General features: G+C 31.7%; 1 protein-coding gene across 1 annotated transcript in view; it reads left to right on the top strand.

The window, feature by feature from the left end:
• Positions 1-26,325, top strand: part of LOC124368898 (fatty acid synthase-like) — a 98,076-nt gene that overhangs the window by 40,756 nt on the left and 30,995 nt on the right. Inside the window, exons 16-26 of the mRNA XM_046826410.1 lie at positions 5,018-5,134; positions 7,034-7,142; positions 8,099-8,362; positions 9,475-9,639; positions 10,863-11,029; positions 12,772-12,942; positions 15,439-15,678; positions 18,679-18,860; positions 22,246-22,422; positions 23,544-23,625; positions 25,199-25,375. Of these exons, the coding sequence (XP_046682366.1) occupies positions 5,018-5,134; positions 7,034-7,142; positions 8,099-8,362; positions 9,475-9,639; positions 10,863-11,029; positions 12,772-12,942; positions 15,439-15,678; positions 18,679-18,860; positions 22,246-22,422; positions 23,544-23,625; positions 25,199-25,375 (1,851 nt within the window). The remainder of the gene's footprint in view (positions 1-5,017; positions 5,135-7,033; positions 7,143-8,098; positions 8,363-9,474; positions 9,640-10,862; positions 11,030-12,771; positions 12,943-15,438; positions 15,679-18,678; positions 18,861-22,245; positions 22,423-23,543; positions 23,626-25,198; positions 25,376-26,325) is intronic.

Genomic DNA, 26,325 nt, shown 5'->3' with positions numbered 1-26,325 from the left:
TGATTAGATAAACTGGTTTTATTTAAATTCAACTTGCAAGGTTCTTCAGTATATACTTTTCAAATAGTAAAAGCATAAAATTGTATTTTCATAAATATAATTGATTTATTTCCCTATAACTCCTAAATGTATTTAGAATATTACATATCTCATTGAAACATTATTCAAATTTTACTATACAATGATCTATACCAACAAGCTATCAGTTTTCTGTCTCATTAAGTCTTATCGGAAAGGCGTGGTGATAGTCTAAAGCTGGAAATTGAATACAATAGAAAAAAGTACTTTCAGTAATTTCATTTGTCTTTCAATTAAAAAAAAATGTTTAAAAGTAGGACAGAAATACATCAGTGCAGGTATAAAAATTCAAATTATGCAATGCACAGCTTTTCAGTCTATTGTAATCTTAGGCATGTAAGTCTGGAATCATAACTAATATCTGAGTTTTCTGATCATACTGTGTAGAAACATTGACCACATAGTTACAATTTTGAAATATTTATGCCTTGTTGTGGATAGCCATCTTCAATCAACAGATGTAAATTGAATTGCTTCATCAGTGGTAATCAACTGCTCTTATGCCTCAATCCAACAAGCATTGAGTAAAACCGTGGTTACTTCAGTGCTTAATTTCTAAAATTTTAGGTGTGGGAACTCTTAAAGCGGGAAGCTCAGACGGTGGGTATGGAATACACCCAGGAAGGAGGGGGGCCCTCACCCAGGAAAACTTTGAAAATTATAACTGTAAACCTTTGTTTTTAGGCCACCCAGACATAATAATACATTCATTTTTATAAAATACCAAGTGATATATTTTAATGCTGTTTATTTTCTTTAAAGGTGCTTGATTAGGATGTAAGAAAATAAAAACATGAATTTAAATTATTGAGTTTACTCTCTACTCTACTCTACTCCATTAACACCTTGTTGCCTACTTTAAATTTCCAGAAATATTTGGTTTGATTTCATTGACCATTTTGTTTGAATCAATGAAGCTCGCCAATATTAATTTTTTAATGAATGGTAAAATAAAAACAAAATTGAGCCTTATTCACAGTTTTATTTATACACATTACAGTAGTAATAATAATACATTATTAATATGTAAATGGATGTTTGTTAATATAACAGCTTTTTTACAAGTTTGCATATTTTACAAAAAAATTGCATACCGTACCTTATGGGTACAAAACAATATTAAATACATTCAAAATAAACCAACTTCTTGGAAAGGAAAAGGAAGCGTTTAATTACACACAAAATAAATGACACACAGAGTGGAGTAACACGGTTTCATTTTTTTAAATTTAGTGTAGTTTTAAAAAGTTAAGGTTGATTATTTTATTTGCTTATTAGTTATTATAACAAATATGTACGGATTTGTAGTATAATATTGTAAGGCAATGCCAAGACTGTTGGTAAACTTAGTTTTTAGTTGTTTGTTAATATTTTAAAGTGAAAACTACAAAAGAAACAAAACAAACAATACACAAAAACTAACTGTAAGTACAAAAAAGAACTTAGAAACTTGAGTTCAGAACACAACTATAAGTTAGGCATAGGCTAGTTATTTTAATGAAAACTTAATGTTCTGAAAATTCTAAAAGATATTTTAAAAAAACAGATTTAGGAAAAAAAGTTCCCACAATGCAATGCTTTCTTCATGGTAAGTTTTCTGCCCTCGTTGTTTTGACTTGGTGTCAAGTGCAGAATGGTGTCCCTTCGCCAGCCAGGTTTTGACGTGTCGCTCGGGAATTGTATCTAGCCACAGGAGGTCCTAGGAGCCTGATCCGCAATAAATCGCAAACATCGCTAATGTAGAGTGAAGATCTAAGAGGAGGACATAATTAGATTCATTGCAGAAACCCACGTTCACATTCAGCACTAGACACTGCAATACTATTTATGATGGAAATCAGTTTCTTAAACGACGGCGGTTGCTCTAGAATAGTAGGTTTCTCTCCACTTAACATAGGCTTCAGTCCCTGCTTGAAGTGTCTGAAGTCTCTAATTATATCCTGAGAGCTGCTAATCTTAAATCTATATCGCAGATTCGCTGGATTCTCACATTCTCCGTAGGTGATGGATAAGTCTTTTGGCCAATACATGGGGTGGAATCACTTTGATGTCATTCATGATTTTTGGTTGTAGTGTTCAGCCGCATTTGAAGATGATGATAGCAACCTTGAAGGTCAAGTTGTTAGCGAGGCTCGATAGAACTGTTTTTCTGGAATACTGGGTATCTTGGATCTTACACAAAGTTTAACATCTTGAAACATTCAAATCGTCAATTAGCAATTTTAGCTTCCACTGAACGTCTAACCCATGTTTTCAAACTCGTTTTTTTCAAACACTTTGATTAACAGTGTTTACATCACTGTGGGCTTGGATAAGGTTGAGGCTTGATTTTTGAAGCTGTAAAGACAAATCCGATAACTCTTCTAGAGCATCGAACATCAATGCCAGGTTGTGTACAAAAGTTGTAGAAGATAATGTACTACAAAGCCCTTTGTAAGTTGAACGTTGCTTCGAGTCCCTTTGTTTGTCTTCAGATGCTTCAATGAAATGATTGTACAAAAGCTTTAAAATCTGTCCAAACTGCTTTCACCCGCCATTAAGCTGGAGGCTACCAACGAGTATCTAAAACACGGCCGATTTTCAACATTTGTCCTCTAGTCCTTTAGCAACTTCTGCCAACTTCCTGCTGTTTTTCGTGTGAACAACTAAACATGTTTCTAATTTTTATCCATGAATATCTTAAAAATGATTGATTCCCAGCTACTTCTTCTATGGAATCGTGCACGGCAAGCTCTAAAACGATGGTTCAAACAATGCCAAATGAACAAGTTGGGGAAACGGTTTCAGTAAGCTGTATAGCAAGGCCAGATTTCTTGCCTAGTAGCACTGAAGCACCATCACAAGTTAGAGCAATCATATGGTCTTTCATGAATTCAAAGCTTAGACCTAATGCTTGTAACTGATTTAAAAGTTCTTGTAATATACCAGCTGATGTTGTGCTATTTAGCTCAAAAAGTGTTAAGAACAACTGTCATAGGGTTTTGCATTCCCTTTAGAACAGTTCTGATATAAACCACCAAAGCATTTTTGTTTGAAACTGAAGTGGCTTCATCCAAAAGCAGGGAAAATTTGAGTCTGACTTGATTAGGCCATTTATCAAGTCTGATTTCATTTCATCAGAAATATGATGAATTATATTGGAGCAAGCAACATTTGAATGTAGGATTCGCCCATATCTAAGCCATTCATTATTTGAAGATCAATTTCAGTTTCAAACTCAAAAAATGGCCTATTTAGTTTAGCTTGCTTATAAGCCGTGCGGAAAATGCGCTCAGTTACAATCTGCTGCTCTTTATGCATAGATGAAGCAACAGCTTTTTTCATTGTATCTTTCTTAGCTTCAATGGAGTATTTTTTCAGCTAAAGAATGAGCTCGAGACCCACGGTTGTAAAATATATCTTTTTCCTAAGAGAGGATTGCTGGTCTTTTTTATTGTTTCCATAAGCAGGTAACAGTTCCTAAAACCCACTCTTCGCTAATCTTTAGGCCCTTCGTTTTCTCTGCACCTAGAGTACTCACACTACGGCAAACGTTGCAAACCTAGTTCTCTGTTCACAATTAAACCATGGATTTTTAGCTTTAAATTCAACAATTTGTTCTTCAGACCAACAAACTGGCTGTTCACCCCTATTAACAAAATCATTATTTTCATTACTAACCTTAGCTTCGTCTGCATCAGATCCCCAAACCCACCAACCTGGATACTATTTTGACCGACAAGGAAGTCGAAGGGGAATGGTAATCGCAATTATCCTCATTGATCCGATTGCGTCTTCTTTTTTATCTTGATCAAAAATTGAAGTTGTAGTCAATGCTTCCGAACTGCAGTTCTCATTATTCGCATAACCTTTTTGTTTCTTAGGGTTAGGTTTAAAGAAATCAACAATTTTTCTGGTAGTCATAGTCAATTAGGAAACTATTTAGCTGCACCCAGCACTAAATAAGCATAAACACGAACACAATCAACGACCTGCACCTCAAAAACGAACTTAAGCGTGATGGGATGCGATGCAACTTGTAACTTAAACGCGAAACACACCAAGGTCAAGTCAACTAGTCAACACACTTGTGATCACTGGGGCGGTGGCGCGCGGGTGAAGGAATGGAGGGGGAAAGGAAGGGGGTGGGGTTGGGTATTGCTTTGTTATTGAGAGGCGCAGCCGCGCATGCGCGAACTAGGATGACTAGCCCGTCACCTTCCTCCTGCCTGATTCCGTGCAAGGACTCATCACAGCACAGCTCACAACTGCTTGTACGGGCGCTTACTATCTGCTTACGAGTCACTCGCAAACAAGTATAGCATAATATTGATCCTACTACAATTTTTTTTAACTAAAACTTGTACTCGTAGTTTTAAAAAGCGTTTCCCTTGCGTTCCGGCACTCTTGGGAGGTAAGGAACGCCGTTCCCTTGCGTTCCCACTGAAATTAACCACTGGGTTACTTCACTTATCACTTACAACTTTGTTTCTCTAGGATTTTGGACCAAGTATATTTTATTGTATGTATTCTAATTCAGGGACAGTTGATTTGAACATGAATAGTCTGGACACAATCACAACTTGGGATTCCAAGCAAATGAGAGCCCACAAAAGTTAATGAGGCATTAACATTTATTTGAATTCTCTTAAATAAAGCCATTAGTAAAACGTTAATTTATTGTAACCCAATATTGTTTATTGGTTTAATTGAAAGCAAACTCTGGTCATTTTCACACTATAGTTGTGAAGGAAAAATGAAAATTGTGGAACATTCTATGTAGTAATGAAGGCCTATAATGATGTTTATTATTCCTCATAAGGCTATGCTCTAACTGTGATAACTTCTGTTAGAACTACATACTTACTTATGAGCAGCTTGCATTGACATCCATTCAAATTTACATTTTAAAGCATTATGGTATTTGATAAAATATATACAATGGCATGTGTTTTTATAGATGACAGAAGAAAAGTCTGAGCTTTCAGCAGTTGTAGATGACAGCTCAGAAGAATTTAAACTCTGGTCTGAACATGTTGTGGAGAATGAGGTTATATTACCTCTTGCTCAGTTATTGGTACGTGTGCAATTTGTTTAAATTTTGGAAATGATAGTTATTACATTATAAAGAAGATAAGAAATTTATTCTTAAAATATATACAAAAGATTTACCAACAAATCATAGTAAAACATTTAATTTTCATATGCTTTTCAAGCTGTAACAGGTATTGTACTTAAATTCATAACTGCATTAAGAAAATAATTGGAACTGGGCCAAATAAAAATGACAAAAATACATGTTATCATAACCAGTATATTATTTTTAAAAACTGTGGTTTATTTAGACTTTTGTAGTATATAGAAATAATTTCTTAAAATATTAAGAGAGAGATCAGGAACATAACTGTATTATATTATATTCATAGGTAAAAAAAATATTAAAAGATACCAACTATTTTTCAATTTTTATAACAATTCCTATGGTATTTTTTTCTCACAAAATCCGTCAACGCAAGCGAGCATGACCAACTCGCGATAACTCTCAATTGTGATTTGTTTGGCACTGTATATACACAAGGTGTTCACAAAAGGGTTTCACAAACTTCTGTATATATATACAGTGTATGTACACGAGGGCTATTCAGAAAGTAAGGAACGTTTTGTAATTAAAAAAACCAAGTACAAGAAAAACATTTTATAATATACATATAAAAGAGGAACTAAAATAATACTTTTCTACATAATCATAATAAAAATTCAGTCACATCATAGCGGTGGACAAGCTTTGAAATTCCTGTGTCATAGAATTCTGCCACCTTTGATCTCAGCCACTCAGTGATTGCTGTCCTCATTGTTGTCAAAACCCTGTGTTGTTAGCCAGGTTTTCATTTTTGGAAACAAGTGAAAATCACTTGGGGCAAGATCAGGACTGTAGGGGAGATGAGGAAAAAATTCCAGTTGAACGAGTTTAAGACTTCTTGCATACGGTTTACTGAGTGAGTTCGGGTATTCCATGCAAAATTTTGGATGACAATTTTCCTGGCGCTTGTTTTGGACAGCTCTCCTAAGGTTTTACAATGTTTAGTTGGACCGCTCAGAGTTTATTGTTGCACCTCACTTGACAAAATCAATAAGAAGAACATCTTGCTTATCCCAGAACACTGTTGCCATATCTTCCTTGCCGCCAAAGTTTGCAGAGATTTCCTTGGTTTAATAGGGAAACTTGTGTGCCCCCTCTCCATGGATTGTAATTTTGTCTCACAATTCACATGTTTCTTCCAGGTTTCGTCTCCTGTTACGATTCGATCCAGTTGTGCATCATCATGACTGTGGTAGGCCTCCAAAAATGTAAAAGCTGCCTCCATTTGTTGTTCTTTATAGTGATCTATAAGCATTTTTAGCACCCATCGTGCATTAAATTTGTACTTGTGTTTGGTAGCGAAGATTCTATGAAACAACTTCAAATAATAAAGTCTGTGAAACTTGTGGGAAACATAAAGAAAATGCAGTTATTGTGAAACTGCGGTTTTATATGCATCTTTTCATCAACTTTGGGGATCTGATTGTCAGTCACAATGCTTGGATGTCCACTCTTTTCTTGATCATGAATGTTTGTTCTGCCATTTTTAAACTGAATGCACCACTTCCTGATAGAAATTTCTGTCATTACGTTGTTCCTGTACTACACACAGTTCCCGATGAATTTCTATTGGTTTGAAGTTTTTTGCTCATAAAAAGCAAATTACAGACCACGCTTCACAACTGGAGGGATTTTCAATTGCAATATACATTTCAAAATTTAATATGAAAAAATGGGCAAGAGATTTTCCTATTGTCACAGCTGGACGCTGACTGAGGTGCCGAGCATGAGCATACCAATATACACGTGGTTGGTGTGCGTCAGGTGGACTTACTTTCTGAATAGCCCTCGTGTGTATGTATATAAATGTCCAGCAAAGAATAATATCTTTTTTAGAGCTACCCCTGGAAAATTATAATAGACACTAAAGGTCTGGATTCTAAGCAAGAAGCTATACAAATGGAAGACGTTGTCGTGACTGGAAGAATTCCTGTGAAATCATCAAGTAGGTGATGAAATTTTTGTTTTAAAAATGTAATTTTAGAAATAGATTAATAAATTAGTAGTTTAAGCTGAACCTTAAATGTTTAAAAGTATACAAACTTTTAACATACATAATGGGCTATATATTCTATTTCATGTATCATATCTCATAGTTCCGAGTTGTACATTTATACAGTACTTTTTGGCATTTTTGGATTTTCAAGGAATTTAAAAAAATATTTATTATACCACAGTCATGTAGTAAACTTATATTTTACAGTTTTGGGTTATTTATTACATGGTTGTACTAGCCAGATGAAAATCAAATTTGAAACAAGTATTTTGATTTCAATAAGTGGTGGTAGTGGATGGGAATATTAGAAATATTGTCTGAAGATTTCATGCAAAGCTTAGTTTGCTAAAAAAATATCTGAGATGTAAGGTTGTTTTTTGGCGAATTTCAACTTAAACTGGGAAAGTTTTTAAATGAAAAAAGCAGTCATTAGAATCATACAATCTTGCAACCAACACCTTATTATAGACAATATTCCCCTCACTTTACATGTCAAGATATCTGCATCTGTAATCCTATTGAAACTTATTTTGTCCAAACAGTATTTACTTCAACACATAGTAGTCCACAGACTGCCCAAATTCTTAATGAACCTCACTACATTTTACAATCAATACACATGTTGAACAAAATAGGACAAATCTCCAAAGTCTTGCTGTAATAATTTAAATTACAGTACCATATAATTATTAACGTATACTATTACGTATAAGAATATCCAGATGTTTGATGATTGTCTGGATAATAAGTAGAAAAACCTGGTGGTATTTCTTAATTAAAAATACTTCTATGCATGTAATTGGCTTCATAAGTAAGCTTATGTAATACGCTTATTAAATATAAATTTGTTTGTGATGAATAAATAAATAAATGAAAACATTCACTGTAAATGGTTTATATTACAGAAGAAAGTGTGGAAGTTTCTCTATTCAGAGGTTCTCACCATTTCGAGGTCTACCAGGAGAGTGAGGGTGGCCAGCTGCTGCTTCGGGTTACAGGGTTGGTTAATGTCATCAGGAGACCGCAACTGTCACTGGAGCCCTTATTTACCAACGGTCACAAACCGTTGCGATTCTCACAGGTCGATGTGTACAGGGCGTTGACCCAGCACGGATATCACCTCGGACCACAGTTTCAATTGATCAAGTCCATTTGCAGCAAAGAAAAAGGTTGGTTTTCTTTGATATTCTTCAAAACCTGCTTTAAATTTGTTGAGTGTATAACAAATGTGTTAATTGTAGAATGTACTTGGTCTAATCTAATGTTCACAAGGCCATCATATAAGTGCAAGTGGTGGTAAAATGTTCTGCAAATGATCCTACCTATGCCAAGAGGTAATTAACTGTACTATGAGAGATTATGTATGTGCAATTGGTAATTAAATGTTCTGCAAATGTTCCTACCTATGCCAAGAGGTAATTAACTGTACTATGAGAGAACATATACGCTCAAGTGGTGGTTAAATGTTTTGCAAATGATCCTATCTATGCAAGAGGTAATTAACTGTACTATGAGAGAACATATACGCTCAAGTGGTGGTAAAATGTTCTGCAAATGATCCTACCTATGCCAAGAGGTAATTAACTGTACTATGAGAGATTATGTATGTGCAATTGGTGGTTAAATGTTCTGCAAATGTTCCTACCTATGCCAAGAGGTAATTAACTGTACTATGAGAGAACATATACGCTCAAGTGGTGGTTAAATGTTCTGCAAATGATCCTATCTATGCAAGAGGTTGTTAACTGCAAGTGATCCTAGGTTTTTATAGATTTTGCAAATGAATCTGTATTCTTATTATGTTTGTACTGTTTTATCTAGCAAGAGTATACATCCAATAATTTTCTTCTTCTAAAATAATATGAATACAAAGAATAAACATTAAACAAAATTTAAACTAAACTTTTATTTAATATTTTGTTTTCAACTTTATAAATTAAGTTGGTTCTGAATCCAAACTCTTTCATCAGTATTTTCCACCATTACTGGTATAGACACAATATAAGTATTTAAGAGTTTATTTAAGTAGAGGTGTACTTACTTGATAGTTCAAAATAATCTTCACTGATATAATTGTATTCAGATAACTGCATTTGAAAACCAAGTTTGACTACAATTACAGCCACTATGTATTAAAAGTGTTTTTGTGAAAACAAACTTAAGTATAAAAAGACTTGACCTTTATGGAATTCATGTTACATCATCATACAATAAAATTAAAATTTAACAATACAAAATGGTTATAAATAAAGATAAAATTGTTTATACCTTTTTGTTACAGATTGTGAAGCCATAGTGGAATGGAGTGGGAATATGATCACATTCTTGGATGCTCTTTTCAAACTGGTAATATTTCTTTATTTGGGACCAAAGAGTAAAGTTCCAGAAATAAACGGATTCACAAGACTTACTATTGATGTCCCTCATTTTTGTGAACTCAGTGCAGGTAATTAATTAGGCTTTCTTTATTTTTGTGACCACAAAAAAAAATTAAATGTTATTAGACTTTGGAAAAGTGATTAAAAAAACCATGGTATAAGAGAAGAGTTCTTTTAAAATAGCTGATTATTTCTGTATCAGATAAAAATAACAAATTAGTTTGTGATGTTTCCAAACGCCACCAATTTACAAGATGTCTATTCAACATGACAGTTCTTTTCCTTCAAGATTTCTCATCATCATTGCATTAAATGTAGTTTCCAAATTTAGTTGGTCAGTAGTCTATACATAAATTTAAAAGGACACAATACACTTTTATCTGTATTTTATTTTTATTAGTTTTATAAGTGAAATGCACGTTGCCTTCAGAGAATTGATTGGGTTAGTATTCTTATAATACTTTGTTGATGTATGAACTATAGTTAGAAAAAAACAAACTAAAGACACATGGTTTTAATAGAAATGATTCTTGCGCAATATTACAGCAGACAACAGAATAAAACAGGAACAGTACAACATGTGTTATATTACATCAGCAGCACTCTTATGCAATCGCTATGAATGTAATATTACTTCAAAAACTGTTAAGTGGTTACTTACCATTTTGTCAATCTCTGAAAGAAGTAAAAGAATTAAGTACTAACTTATATCCCTGTTTAAGAGAGTGGTCAGTGATCTCAAATATTATTGAAATCTTATGTTGCCTTTTTAGTAATTCTGTGAGTGTATTTTAAATGTATTAGTTGTACAATGTATGTTGTTAAATTTTGGACGAGCTGATGACTAAATGAACTTAAATATCAACAATAAAAAGAGAATTTTAACTAAAAATCCATTAATTCTTGCATTTTTATATAGGCTACTACCTGCATAAACCAAATGTTGATTATTTATCTGTAAAGGGAATTTAACTGATTTTTATCTCCACAAAATATAAACTAATTCGAAATAAATTTGTTATCTGTATTAAAAATATACACACACACATTATTTTTTACGTTCCCCAAGCTACATTTCCCCAAACATATACATTATATTTTTCTAACAGTAAAGATTTTCAACACTGGATAAGATTTGAACCTTAGATCTACAGATCATAGTGCCACTAGTGGCATCAGCACTAAGTTATTCATACAAGTTGAGATTGGAATACAACAGTATTCGTACAATCAGTCACTGATCGGAATATTTACTTTAACGTATATAATAAAAAATCAATCTGTTTTATAGGTATTGAAGTACATGTGAGATATAACTGCAGAACCAATATTCTGTACTGTGATGGTCTCAGGCTTGAAGGACCCACATTGTCTTCAAAAGAAAAGAAACCAACCAGTTCAGAGTCTTTGATGTGGAAATCAGTTGTATTTGTACCATACAAAGAGAATATTTTGGAAGTAAGTTTTCTAATCATTTGATCAGTTTTTAGTATCTCCTTCATGGTTGTATGATACATTTTGAGTACATACCCATGTTGGGATATTGTTGTGGGTTTTATAAGATTTATTTTATTTTTGAATTAACATTACTATTATATTTAAGCAGTAAGTTCTAAAAACACATTGTCAAAAATCCTTCTCACCATGTTTATATGTAGAAAAACATTAAAAGGAGCAAAAGAGGTATATATGCTCTAAGATTAGTAAAATGTGCAGGTTTCCTGGTGATATTGGATTCACACAGAAAGTTCAGTACAAATTGTTGTATGCAGATAAAATTAATTTGTAAGTAATTAACTTAAATATATTTATGTTATTGTTTGTTTTTAGAGTATAAGATTAACACTGTCATCTATTTTTGTGGACACTGCTATGTACAAAACATAATTTTTGTGATATTAATAAGATTGATGGATATAATAGTAAGTACGAGTTTTTTAATATTCCTTTATTGCATAAAAACAATTTACAACAATTGCATTTCAAGCGTCAGTAATGGTACAAAAAATACATCAGTTATTTGATGATTTGTCAACTAAAATTATTATTTAATGAAAGGCAATAATCAGAACCAGGGATTTTTCTCGTTGCTCTTAATTTTCAAAATTTTCATCCCAGCGGCCCATCATGAACTCATCAACAGAATAAAAAGAGTTATAAGTAATAAATATGTAGTAAAACCTAACCATTTGAATTTACAAAATGATAACTAAGATACAATCATTGCATTCATAAAAATCATTCTTCAAATAGGTATGATGGTGAAGGTTATAAAATTTTACTAGTAACCTTAATTGGTGGAGTTTTGGTGAGTGAAAATATAATAAGGTATAATCTATGATGTTAGTTTATGATCAAGAAAGTAGCAGATGTTTATTTACAAATAAAAAATATTGACTAATTTTTCCACACATATCTTATGGAATTACACTGTGGGGTACTTGTCCAAATTCGTATTTTCAAAGATTATTTATATTACAAATAAAAAAAATCTGTTCGCATAATCAATAACGTAACTTCCCGAGAGTAGTGTAGAGAATCCTTAAGGAGGTCAAATTACTGACATTGCCTGCACAAAGACTTTGTATAGTATAGCGCTGTATGTGTTTGAGACGAGTATGTTCTGTCGTTTCAGGTGTACGTTGGTGTAAGGTAGGGATGTCCATGGTTATAATACAAGAGCTGGAGAAAACTACAGAATTGCTCAACACAGACTACAGCTTCATGGCCATCTCCCATCTCAGATGGGTGTCAGATTTATTAATTGTTTACCAGAAAAAATCAAATCTATCACAAATCAATCAAAATTCAAAAAAGCATTAAAAAAATATTTAATAGTAAACACATTTTATTCTGTGGGCGAGTTTCTGGAACTCAGCAACCAGCGTTGTCAGAGCTGAAAGATGTGGGGAGCTGAAGGGTGTGCGACTCAGTTGATATGACAGATTTTATAATATGTGTATATGTGTAGTTATTTATTGGATGCATTTTTATTATTATTACTATTGCTATCACTTATTTGAAATGTTTATTTAATTTTAATTTTAAATGTTTTATACATGACGAAGCTTATTGACTGAAAAATAGGATTAGTGACGCATGTCATACAATTTTGTATAATTGTTAAATAATTACAATAAAGAATTATTGAATTGAATTGGTTATATACTGAAAATTACTCAAATTGCATTGGTTTTTAGCTAGAAGAATTTCTCAATGTAAGCATACAGCTGGTGGCTGAAGAGGCTCTTGCATGTTGGACAAACAGAGTGGCTGATTTTGTGTCAGTAGAAGTAAGAGATGTCTCGAGTAAGCATTTCTTCATCAGCACACATCTCCAAAATTTGCTGAAGTCTCTACCACTGGTATCTGTAAGTTGGAATAAATCATGAAAAATATTAAACTAATCATAACTCACATTACTGTACATGTTTCTTTCACCAATTAATTAATATTTTGAATTGAGATTTGACTGGTAAAAGATAATCCATGTAATAACAGAAGTAAGTCAAACCTATGGACGGAGAATGGATGAAGTTGGATGGGCCCGTTTCCTGCTCTTGAAGTAAATAGTGTTATTGTAACTTCAGTGGACTTTGGTTGTTTGGGTTCATTGTTTTACCAGTTGAGTACTTAATATTAAGTGCAAAAAAAAAAAAAAAAAAAAAAAAAAAAAAAAATTATCTTTTGGTATTTGAGTAGTTTGAAAGAGAAGGAATATAAAAAAGGATACATTGGGTTCATCCAATTAATGAATGGAGACTTCTTCATGGTGTGTTGGAACTTGATATATGATAAAGAAAAATGTGTTCAATTTATACAGAATGTCAATAAGGTATTTTTATGAACTTCTTGTCTGAGCTCAAGAACGACTGCAAAAGAGGGAAACGATCATGAGATATATAAGTCCTGCTAAAATGTTGGCCTTGGCAATCTTAATGAAAACATTGTTTTTATTCTGAATGTTTCAACTTAATATTAAAACTTATTTTCAGTTTACAATAAAAAATTATTTTAATCACCAAGTTAACTGCAATTTTAACAAATTGTCTTTCCTCATGATAATTAAATACAAGGTATGAGTATGTACCCCCCACATGTGTCACGTAAAATTTAACGTCTACTGCTCATTCTCGAGATGTCCTGTGGACAGATAGACAGACAGACATCATAAAGAAAATAAATTTTTATATCCCCCAGCAGACAAAAGAGATATTATGTCAACCTATTGAGTGATTGGCTTCAATTATCCCCAGCCAAATTATATGTTGGACATGCACCATAATATAACTCTTTTTTGTGTATGTTGAAATTAAGTTTCATACAAAATTTAATGTCTGCAGATGATCCTCCCAATGTTCACAAGCTCGTGTTATATTGCATAAGCCCATACATATACAGTACATACAATTAAGTCTTAGGATGACTATAACTTTGAAACGACAAGAGCCATCACAACCAAATTTGGCATACTATTACTGGTAATAGTCCGTTGCTATTCTGTGTACATAGTTATTGGATGTCATCTTTGGGGGACAGCCCGTTGGGGGTTAAAAGATAGTCTTTGACAACATGTGTTGACTTGTACATCATTTTAAAGGTCTAGTTCAACTGAACAAACCGGTGCAAACACAACAACAATGCTGCAAACTGGACTTTAAAAAGGTTAATCCAGTTAGAAGAAATTGCTGTTTAAAGTTTTTAATACATCCTACATTGGTAATACTGTGCCTGTAACGAGTTGAAGGGAATACTTATTTGAGTGAATTAATTTCAAAGTAGGTGTTCAAAATGTTCCCCTCCGGCCGTCAGAAGAATGTTCTGATGTATAGATGTTTGAATGTTGATTTCACATAGAGTAAGAATAAGGTAATACCATAGATTAATGTGCAGCACTAGTATAAAGAAGTAATATCGTACTAACATTTGCTATAAACACCCTAAAATGTAGACTTTCAAAATCGTTGAACAGTTTTCCAATAGCAGCGGTCAAACTATACAACAGCCTACCGGAAAGCATCAGAAATATGAACACTATTAAGTTCAAGGAAGCCATATGGTCCAGACTTACAAGTAGGCCTATCTATGCACTCAAGGAACTTGAAGATGACCCACTGTTCTAGTCCTGCCACCATAAACATTTGTAAATAGTGTATATAGTTTTAAATACTTGACAAAATTGTTCTGACAAATTGCAAACAGTCTTAAACAAAATTGACACAGTCTATCTGGTTTTATCAGTCAAAGACGAAGACATCAAGTATATTTTGTACTAAAAAAATATTCTTTAGCTATAAAAATTAATATTTTCTGTTTTAAAAAGCATTATAATAATCATCAATTACCTTTTTGTTAAGCTTATAGTTTAAAACTTGAAATTTTTGTTCCTTATTTAGGAATTCAAATGGTGTGATCGTTTTGAATTATAGTCAAGCAAAGTTAGATATTTGTAACTAGAAAAATATGCCTTTTACAAGAAATACTTCTCTTTTGGGGGAAAAGAAAGTGGCAGAATTTATATTAATAAGATAAAATATGAATTGATTTAATAGATTTATTGCTAATATATTATGTTGGTAAATTAAACTACTATAATCACAGATAAATTTATTTAACTTTTAAGATGCTATAGAGAATAATTTAATTTTCTTTAAAAAAAGAGAAACAAAACATTATCTTTACAAATGGGCAATCCCTTGTAAAATATGAATGTAACCATTTGTAATATCTTCCACCATTCTGTTAATAAACTAATACAAATTTCCCTATTCTTGAGGTTAGTCCACAGGTTAAGTGTAAGAGAGGCCTTTGCTCTAACTTGTAAAATAAGACATCCTTTACCTCTTACAAATTTCCCTATGTTTCAGTCCAGGCTGCAAATCAAATGCCTTCAAAAAGCAAAAGAAGATTTGAAGCAGCACAAAGGAAAGACCCATTTACTAATAGGGAAGTACGAAATATTATCACATTTGGCTGCTTCATTACAAAATTCAAGAAGTACATTCTACATGACGTTTGTAACTCCTGGTAAAAGATTGGATAAAAGAATATTTCGACCTATTTTGACTCATCAGTTGATAAATGGAACTCTGATACTAATGAAGAAGGTAAATCATCTGCATTTATTAATTATTTTTTAATAGTTTTATTACACTTTTAATTTTATAAGAAGCCAATGTTATAAAATTGTATACCGGTTTTAATAATATTTTAATCCTTAGGCTTATGCGGGCTTTGTCATATCATCAAAGTTTTCTGGATCAAACTGCATCAAGAAATTGCTAACACGATTCAAATCTTAAAATATTTCAGTCTCACTGTGGAGAATCATTTTCAGTCTACAAATGTAGGAACAACACTCACCATAGAGTGGCTGAAATATTGCAAGATTTGAATTGTGTTAGCAATTCTTTGATGCGGTTGGAACCAGAAAATCTTGATGATAGTTAATAATATTAGTTTGATATGTTATTCAAAAATTTGCATTAAAATAACCTGTTTTTATTAAGATTAAAATAAAAATTTGTTTTAAAATTTCCATAGGACATTTTTTTGTTCATGAGAGTATTTGAAAACTTTTGTTGAGAAAAGTACATTTATTGTTACAGAATTAAACATCCTTATCCTCTTCAAAATAGTCTTCTTAAGTGGTGCACACTCTTCTCCTAGTGCTCCAACCTTTGTTGGAAACACCTCTGGAATGTATCTTTTAAAATGGTTTTCATATGGGATGTTGTATTCCGCATGATGCCTTCTCTTGATTCAAATCAGAGGCATTTTCAGTTTGAAAAATAATCAAGTTTAATAGTTAAAGAGAGTCATATCAGGGATGTAGAAATCTGTTAAAGCACATGTGTATTTTATTACCATAATTGATTGTGCAAAGTATGCCATATGGGCGGGTTACATTGCACCAGATGAAAGAATAGTTGAATTAAAACGGTAATACAACACTGTTGCAAAGTTACACTTCCAAATTCACTGTGGTTATAAGGACACAGGAAACTGAATTTGAATTTCTGGGACAAACATAAACACAATTAAGTTTTACAAATTGTATTTAACATTAAAAAACTAAAAGTTGATATGAACAAAAATGTTTATACTTATTCAATATAAAGGAACTTGTTTACTGTTCATAGCTACAGAATGTCAATCTGTTCATAAAAAGAAAAACACACACAGTATTTAATTATTTGCATAGTCATTGACTAACACTGGAACTATTATGGAAGGGTCCATACATAAAATAATGTATTTCCATTTGTATAAAAGAACATCTTTATTTACAAGCCACTTCCAATTATTTAAGGACTTCCATGGCACTCACAAAAGCCTCCTTTTCATAAAAGCTTTCAACGTCACCTGTGTAATAACCCTAATCATATTTTACAATTACAAATATGTCTGTCTCTTTTTTATCGCTTTCAGTGCTTTTTGTACCTTTGGTTTTTGTATCTGATTTTTCATCAATATAGACATCAAGTGGTTTATGGCTCTTTATCTTTATTAATTTTTTGCCTCCTTTGAAAATTTTACTAGTACCAGACTTTGGTTGGATATTACTGGGACCTGGCTGATCATTACAAACTTGGTTTTGATCATTAACAGATACTGGTTGATCATTGTTTGTTGATGATCTAGGAGGATTCTTTTTTCATGGGATATATTTCTTCCTGCAGGTGCAGCAACTTTCATCTTCTTTTGTAAGCCTTGGCTTGACAGTTAATGCATCTCTTGTAGATTGGAGAGCTTCTAGGAATGCTGAGCTAACAGCTGATGGTTCTATTTGTTTGTTAACTATTCTTTCAATTAAAGGTAAATCACAAAGATTAATTCCACACTTTCAGACGCCACTTTCCAGATTTGTTTTGAAATAGAGTTGCAGATCTTCAACGGTATATTTCAATAGAGGATGAAAACTTTGTTTTGGTAGAACTGGATATACTTATACCCTCAGGAGTTTCTTTCCAACCACTTATAACCTTTCTCCACATCACTTTCATAAAACAGCAACATCCAAAGGTTGCGTCAGATGTGTACTGTTGGGGGCAGGCAGATAAAATTAATGTTTTCATCTTTAAACTTCTAGAAAACACTTACATTTAGGTGAGTTGACAAGTTGTCTGCAATAACAACTTTTCCAGACAATTTCTTTAGCCTAGGTAAGATAAGATACTTTTAAACCAAGTGACTGCAACAAACCACCCTGATTAGATGCTTAAATAGTGGCAGTATTTTGGACCTATTATTAATAAGTAATTATTGGTAAAATTGTACACAAAATGGTTGTTAAAAGCTTGTGAGATTACTTTGCACCTCTTTGAAACAAAATAAACATTAACCTGTTTATATAAATATGTTAACGCTAGATGGAGTTAAATTTTGATCAACACTGGTGCAAAGTAGCACCGGTTGACAGTAACAGTTTAACAATAGAACAGTGTAAATGAATTAACGCATTAATAATCTGTTGGATGTTATTTTGTTCTATTGTTGAACTGCTCCTTATTGTAAAGGAACTTGAGATTGTACATGCACGGTCAGACTAAACTTGAAATGAGTCCATTATATGTCATCCGACTTCGCTCCTTGGTCCATGGAACAATATCTTAAAGTTTATGTAGAGAGTTATGTTACACTCTGTATATATATATATATATATATAAATATATATATATATATTATTTTATTATATACACTCATGCTGTAATAATCCCCTTACTAATATTTTTTCATAAATTAGGCCCGCAGAATTTAGGATAGAGATAGCGGAGTCATATTTGAATGTTTATTATGTACAGGAAGACTAAAGTAAACGTTTAGTCTTCTGGCTAAATACACATTTTTCTCATGAGTTTTCCTCAATACTTAATGCATTTTTTCTTCAACTTTCACTAACTACAAAGAAAACTGTCTAGAAAATTACAAACTTTAAAAGTACAGTGATGTTTACAAGGATTTCTCTCGTATTTTAGTAGCCAACCACTACGAGAAAGTAGGCAAACAATATTAGAAATAATGCTTTTCCTATGAGAAAAATTCTATATTTTCTAATTGTAACAATTAAACAAAGTGAGCTCAAGTAAAGCGTAAATTCCTTTTAGATTATAGATCCAAAGTCATTAAAGGTGGTTGAGTTTGAAGGCATGCCGGATCTGCGCCAGTTGATGAGTCAAGAGACTACCTGTAGTGGAACCACTCAAAAAGTGGCGCTGGTCATACGCAACTGGCAACCAAGCAAGGCATTGGAAACATTAGCTCAAGAACCTTTTGCTAATAAACTCAGGTACAATTTTCTAAGTCAGTTGTTTGTTAAAGTAGGCGCAGGTCTCCCTGAACTAATGATTAAAAACACTTGCTTATGGTATCCTGTTGTACCTTTAAATGTAAAAATGTATCTTTTCTGTGGTAATATTTTGTAAACTAAAATCTAAATGCTATAAAATATTAGTGTTACAATATATTTTTAATTTTTAAATAAAAACTATATTTTACTAAGAACTTTTTCATCACATTGTATGCAGTTAAATTTTGAAGACCAATTTATTGTGTAAATTAATTTATTTGAGAAAAAAATCAAAATAAACAATTTTTGAAGCAAATTTAAAATTTAAAATTTGTTTTGTTTGTATGCACTAAAAATAGTAAGAATGATAAATGCATGGCTACCTAAACAGCTCTTAAGGTAGCCATACATCATACCAGATGTAAAGTCTGTCTCCAATAACCTATACACCATCAAAGTTTGATTGAAAGGGAAAACGCTACACATTGGTGCAGCCAGGATGTCTGGTGCCCTTGGCAGTCATGGCTTAGTACACATTCCTCTCTCCACCCCTTTCACTAAAATTGTAAACATTTTTTCTGAACATTTCTTTCTGTATTCTATTTTATGGGCTAATGAACTGTGCAAGTAATTAATAAAAGGAAAGAAAGAGTTTATAACAGAATAACATTAATTCTATTAAAATAGAGGACAAACTGGGATAATGCGATTCCTTAAAAACATGGAAATAATTCAGGAGTAGGATATAGACACGAAAATACAGAAGTAAGTTATACAGGAGAACATTTTAGAAACAAGGGGAAGTGGTAGTAACCCACAGTAGTCTTCCTAAGTGTTCAAAGGGTTTGACCACCTTTGAATCGTGGGCTAGAAAATGTATAAAATCATAGAAAAGACTATAATTTGTATTAAAAAAATACTTTGACTTATTTTACTGATCTTATCAAGTTATTTGACTTAACTCTTTATAACAACATACAAATTTTATCATCGCATTGACATACTATTTTGTAATCTTAGTTATTTTATTTTAGCTATGTGGAAACTCATGGTGCATTAGTTCTGTTGTTAACAGGTCAATTTTGCTAGTGTTTTTATTCCCATTATTTTTAGAAAAAAATCATACTGTGCTTTCAGAAAAACCTAATTGAGTTATCTTTAATCCAGACAAAAATAAGATTTTTATAAGTATATTACAAGATGAAAAGTATTTATATTTTGCAGCGTATACTTTAAAAATTTTTGATCAATTTAAATTCAGAAATAAAGCACTGAAGTCTGGATAATTTTTCAATTAAAAAATATTATTCCAATTCTAAACTCTAATATATTTTTCAAAAAAGGACTGCTTTTACAATTGTGTGTGACTGTTCAACACTCTCCCTGTATAAAGATTGAAATGTTTTCAAAAGAGTTTCACTCATGGGTGAAGATATGCCTCATAAAACGCCTCTTTTAGTATGTCCATGAATGATGTTTCAATGCATTATTAGCATTATTTTGTCACAATTCTCTTTTGCAAAACTTTTCCATTCAATGGTACTAATTCGCAGCTTACATTTCACATCATGTCATGTGACTTTTTATGCATGTACTAACTCATGAAAAGCTTTCAAAATACATAAAAAACATAAAAAAATTCCATCCCTTAGAATAAAAAAATATAAATAATATTAAACAATTTTAGGGTTTTTAAATGATAAAGACCCGTTACTTTATTGCTCATTAAAATACATTCATACAGAACAGGTGCATTGTCAATAAACATATGCTAAAATATAAATATAAATTAAGTTTATAGCAAAGAAACCGAACTAAACAATAAACTATTATGGCTAGGTATTAAAATTTTACATGACAATAAATTAAAATACTATTTAAAAAGACATAAGAAATAAATCAATTGTACATAAAATAAATACTATGCTTATAAACTATTAAAAAATCCTACACTTCATAAAGATTTATACATGTGCTCTTGAATTAAAAGCAAACACTTCTCGAACACTGTAAAAGCAGTGGCTGAATAGAAAAGCCAAAGCCTCTCTCTTGAACTTTGTAAAAGATATCTCCTTCTTTATGTAAACTGGAAATGATTAAACAGATTGATGCAAGTATAATATGGAGATTTTTCAAAGAAGATTTGTGATTTTTAAACATATCCCTGCAAGGGTCTGAAGCTAGCCAGCAGCAGTCAGAACTTTTATAACCTTTTTTTTTTGCATAAGGAACACTCTCAAAGACTCACTGGAGGTGCCCCAAAAAATCAAACCATTGAACATTAAGGAATTGAAATAAGCAAAGTACACTTGGTAGAGTTATATGGGAATATAAGATTTATGATAAAAGTCCTGAGTTAGATCAAATATAGTTTATTTGATCTGTGCTTGTATCATTTTGGAATATACAAACTATCTTTACTATTTTTGTTTTGTTTTAAAAATGAAATGCTAACTATAGATTTTTATGATAACCATTATGAAAACTAATACTAAACTAAAACATAGTAGTGGTACTGTCCATTATTTATCGGTTTTACTTGAAATTTATGTTTATGAAGACAGTTTTCTACAGTTCAGTCCACTAAATTAAATCGAACTATATTGGGGAGCGGTCTAAAAATAACAATTTTAAATAGCACTTTTCCTTAATATAAAGTTGAGAGATTAAATGTTTGCTTATTAATCTTAAACCATTTTTAAATTTTGTAGTGCATATTACTGGTTTCTTAGAATCCCTCTACCTCTTTATTATTTAATGAATCAACATTAATTTGGGTTGAACATTGCATGAAGAAACATAATTTGATCAACAGTGATCTTTAGAAAATGTGTGTTCATAAGATATTTTGTGTTGTAGATTTTTAGATCTATTAAGAGGACTTTAAAAGTATGATGATTTAAGCTGTAAACACACAACAATAAATTTTGTGGAATCTGGTTGTCTTGTGGTGGAGGCAGATCTCAAGCGCATGGAATGTGACCACTTGGCACTTTTTATCAGTACTGCCCACTTTGTACTGTTCCAAATTGCTCTTTATCGTATTTAACGGAATTCTTGAAAGACCTCTGACCCATGAAGAAAGATAGAATAAAGCTAAAAAGGAAACTGACCTCTGTCCATAAAAAGGAAACCATTTAATCCCTATCCTCATTTGTTGAGTCACATATATGTATGTGTTGTAAGTGACCTGAAGGGGTAGTTTCCTTCCATGGTTTATAGAGGAATGTGCCAATTTTTAAGCAAAGTTATATGCATATCAATTATATGTGATGCATAAAATATATGTAATCATTGCAGTCTAGTTATACTAATAGTCTAACTTTACGTATATAATGTTTTGTTTAAAAATAAATGTGTTTACTATTTTAATTTTTTTCTCTAGATGTGTGTTTTTAGACCATCAAGCTCCCAGATTTTCTGTGTTCTCCCCATTATATCATGAACAGCTATCCTTGGATCTGGCTGTCAATGTGCTATCAAGAAACATCTGGGGGTCACACAAGTACATTAGTCTGCCAGATATACTCACTGATTCTCACCAACTACATGTTCTAGAAAGGTATAATCCAGCATAATGTCAGAAGGTATATTTCATTTAACTTTCTGCAGGGTTCCATCAAGGGTTCTGTAATGAAGTTGGAATACGGGGAATTTCTTTTAAGGATATTAAGTAGATAAGAAAGTGTTTTCCAATTATTTTGTCAAGATATGACCTGATAGGTTTCTTTGTATTCTTATATGAAGTAGAGAAACAAATGTCTGAAATTGTATATGTATTCAAACAGAAACTGGGTAAAGGGGAAATTTATAAGGGGGTTGAGGACTGCTGAAGCACCTTGGTGGACCGGGCAGCCATCCAATGGTGCTGAGGGACATAAACATCTGAGGTTTTTCATTCCACAAAGAACTAATTGAAAAATATTGCATATTATAAAAGAGATTATTTAGATAGAAAAAGTTAATAGTATCTGGAAAAGTAGTTTGTGATAACCAGAAGTTACGTCTATTAATGATAGAAACATACTTTCAGTATGTAACCTTCAGAAGCAGGAGAAATGTTCTGAGTAAGAAAGAATATTAAAAACTATCATTTAAAGCGTGTTTCTGAACCTGACTTTATCACCAATTCTGCAATTATGCAATCTAAGTGTGTTTAACACCACATAGCAGAGGTTGAAAACTCCTGTGCAGGTTTTGAAACTATGTATTAATTCAGTTCGAATTACACTTTTTGAAGAAAGAATACTTTGTATTTTTATGTATCTATGTTATTTACAATGATAGATCTTAATGGAAATCTTGGTAATTTGTGGTATCTGTACGGTTGTATTCTTACATTCAATATTTTACGTAAAACAAAAGGCAGTTAGAATCTTTTATATACAATATTCAAACATTTAAAATGATAAACTCTAAACTAAACCATGAAGCTTATGACATATCTTCATCTTTGAACTCTTGTTATCTGATCTTAAAATAAATGATTTATTTAAGTTTCTACTATCTGATGCTAATTATTTGTTATATATTGAATGTTTATTATTATTGCAGTGTGAATTTAAAACAAAAATCTTGTTTGTAAACTGTTTGAAATTGTTGGATAAGCAGCAATATTTTGATGAATTATTTTATACTGTAGTTAATATTTTGATTAGCATTAATAACCACTCATGTTTTCAGTTCTTACAAAGGCTTGGACATTGAATGTATTTCTCTAAATACACGAAATTTTACTTTACAACCAGATACTCTGAATGAACAGGTATTGTTGATTGTTTGGTCATTTATTTGTAAATTAGTTACATCGAACAGATAGTTGTAGTAAGAGTGAAAGTATAATTATCATACAAATATCTAATTACACTAATAATAAATGTTGTAATTGAGATTGGTGAATGAGAGAATGTCTGCTGGAAACAATTTAGTTTGGTTGTCTGTTATATAAGTGGTCAAACAAATTCTCTAATATTTTTTGATACTTAAGAAGGGGGACAATTTTTACAAGTATACAATACTAATTGGTGCCACTTGTTCATTGCATCTAAGTTCTAAATATTGTTTAACATAGGCTTTTATAAGTTCATGGGATGACGTTATCATTATCATCTTAAGTTCTTGATTCACACCACGTTGAAACATTGTTAACAGAATTAAAATCTTGAAATATTTGGGCCTCACTAGAAAAGTGGAAAATTTAAACCAAAATAACATCAGGTAGATGTCATCAGATGTCAGTTTTGACACTTTGCAAGCATTACCGGGCGTTAGTTATGAAAGTAAACACTGCCAACTGCGCCAATATCTTCTTTTTTTGAAATGTTGTTGTTTCGCATTGCATAATTATTCACATAAGATATTTAGCAATATCTATTATTAGATTTGGGGTTTAAATTTGGCTAAATAAAATTGAATAATAAATTTTCATAATATAAAACCCAAACTAATTGTACGTTGTTTAAGCGTAAGAGGCAAACTAACGATATATCTGTAGTTTTACTAAAAGGGTAAATAAATGTTAAGTAGATATTAAAGTATATGAATCTTTTTAGCTTGTTTAAATTATTATTTATTGTCTTTGCATTGAATTATGGTCTTTAAAAATGATTAAGATTGACAATGTATAAAAGAAGAACTTACACGTTTGTTTATTGCGACTGACATCTGGCAATTATTGCTTGTTATCATAAATGGCAAGGGGTATTAAAACAGCCAATGTGACCTTTTGGTAAGTTAGTTATTGTTTAGTGTATTTAAATTGAATTATAATGCTCCAAAACAATTGAAAGGCATTTGATTATATATAAAAAAGTCAATTAATGCCTGCGTTAACTTTTTCGTTATTTGCAATTTCAGATTTTTTCATTATTATTTCCTCTTATATTCAGTGAAATTTTGAAAAAAAAACTTTCAAATAGTTTACAGTATCCTAAAAACCAATACACAAATTCATATATTTATGTATTTGGACTGTAACTTTCAAAATGCTAGATTTTAAAAATAACATTTAAATTTTAGTGTAAGTTAAGTTTGATTTAATTATTTTATATTTTTGAAAATTGTACACTGTTTCATTGTACAAGACGTGCTTTATATCAGCAATGAATGAAGAGTATTTGGTTATTGACTATTATATCTAGCAATTTTCCACTAAATCCAGGCGTGCAATCCCTTGGAGGAGGTTAAGGGTTGCTGGTTGTATACAAGTTTAATAATAACACTTTATACAACATTTAGCCATTTCCATATCTTATCCAAGTGGCATATTGATAAGTGATTATACCAAATATCAATTCCAAGACGCTTAAAATAAACATTTTGGGACAATTTTATTGCAGATAGAGGTAAACTTGTTGGACTACTGTGGCACACAAAGTAATGGAAAGAGAGCCATGGGAATAGCCAAGTATGACTCTGAGATAAACAAGATCGTCCCAGATAAAATCTTGACTTGGAGTGTACCTTCTGATTGGTCAGCAGAAGATGCTGTCACAGTTCCGTTTACTTACTCTCTGGTAAGTTTAATAGTATACGTGCTTCGTTTGGATAGCAACATAATAAAATTAACTCTCATAGTAAAAATAAAATAAATACAAAAATTATTATATTAACGTTTTTTATACTTGTGATGGAGACATTCCATGGTATATTCTTTAATCCTTAGAAGCTTGGTATGTAAGAAATTTTGCACTCACCATTCCTATTTCATTCTGCTATTTCTGAACAGATGGGAGCACAAATTCAGATACAAACTATTGCTAACCAAAACTTTGTTATGATTATGTCATATTGAGACTGATAATCCTAAGAGAAATAAATAAATCTTTTGTGATATTTGTTTAGTGAAAATTTTTGAGACTGTCAGTTTTAGTTCGTTTAGTTTCTTATCATAAGGGAATTAAGGAATTGTGGTACCCAACTACAAGTATTAAATTCAGTATACTCTTTGGGGAAATATGTCTCTATATTACTAACAGTGTTTGATTAGACTTTCTAAAAATTAAAAAATTACTTAATGAATATGGTTTTTATTTTGTGGTTTGTCCAAAGACCTAATTTAAGTAGGTTTCCAATGAGTTATCTTAAATTGTTTCTAAGATTAAAGTTAAGATTAGCATAACTAAAGATAGGGCACAGTGGCTTCACAAGTATCAAATTATGTTTCTTTAAAAGTTGAAACTCTAAGGGTTGTCAGTGATTCAGGTGAGTCGAATGAAGGGCTAAAATGAAGAAATTGTAATTAGGTATAGATATAATTTGGTGATTTTTGACACATCTGGGCATAGGTGAACAGAGCCTTAAGAAAACAAACAACAAAATTCAAGTTAAGTTGACTACATTTTTTTTTTGGACAGAGCGCAACCAACTCACTCTGGTAGCTGAATAATCTTTTTTTGTATAGTTCGATAATAAAAATCTATAAATTGTTTGTCCATGATATGTACACTTCTCGGTTGCCAGGATT

The sequence above is a fragment of the Homalodisca vitripennis genome, chromosome X, assembly GCF_021130785.1.
Source record: "Homalodisca vitripennis isolate AUS2020 chromosome X, UT_GWSS_2.1, whole genome shotgun sequence".
In the NCBI taxonomy this organism is placed as follows: Eukaryota; Metazoa; Arthropoda; class Insecta; order Hemiptera; family Cicadellidae; genus Homalodisca; species Homalodisca vitripennis.
This window is presented reverse-complemented; position numbering and strand designations above follow the sequence as displayed.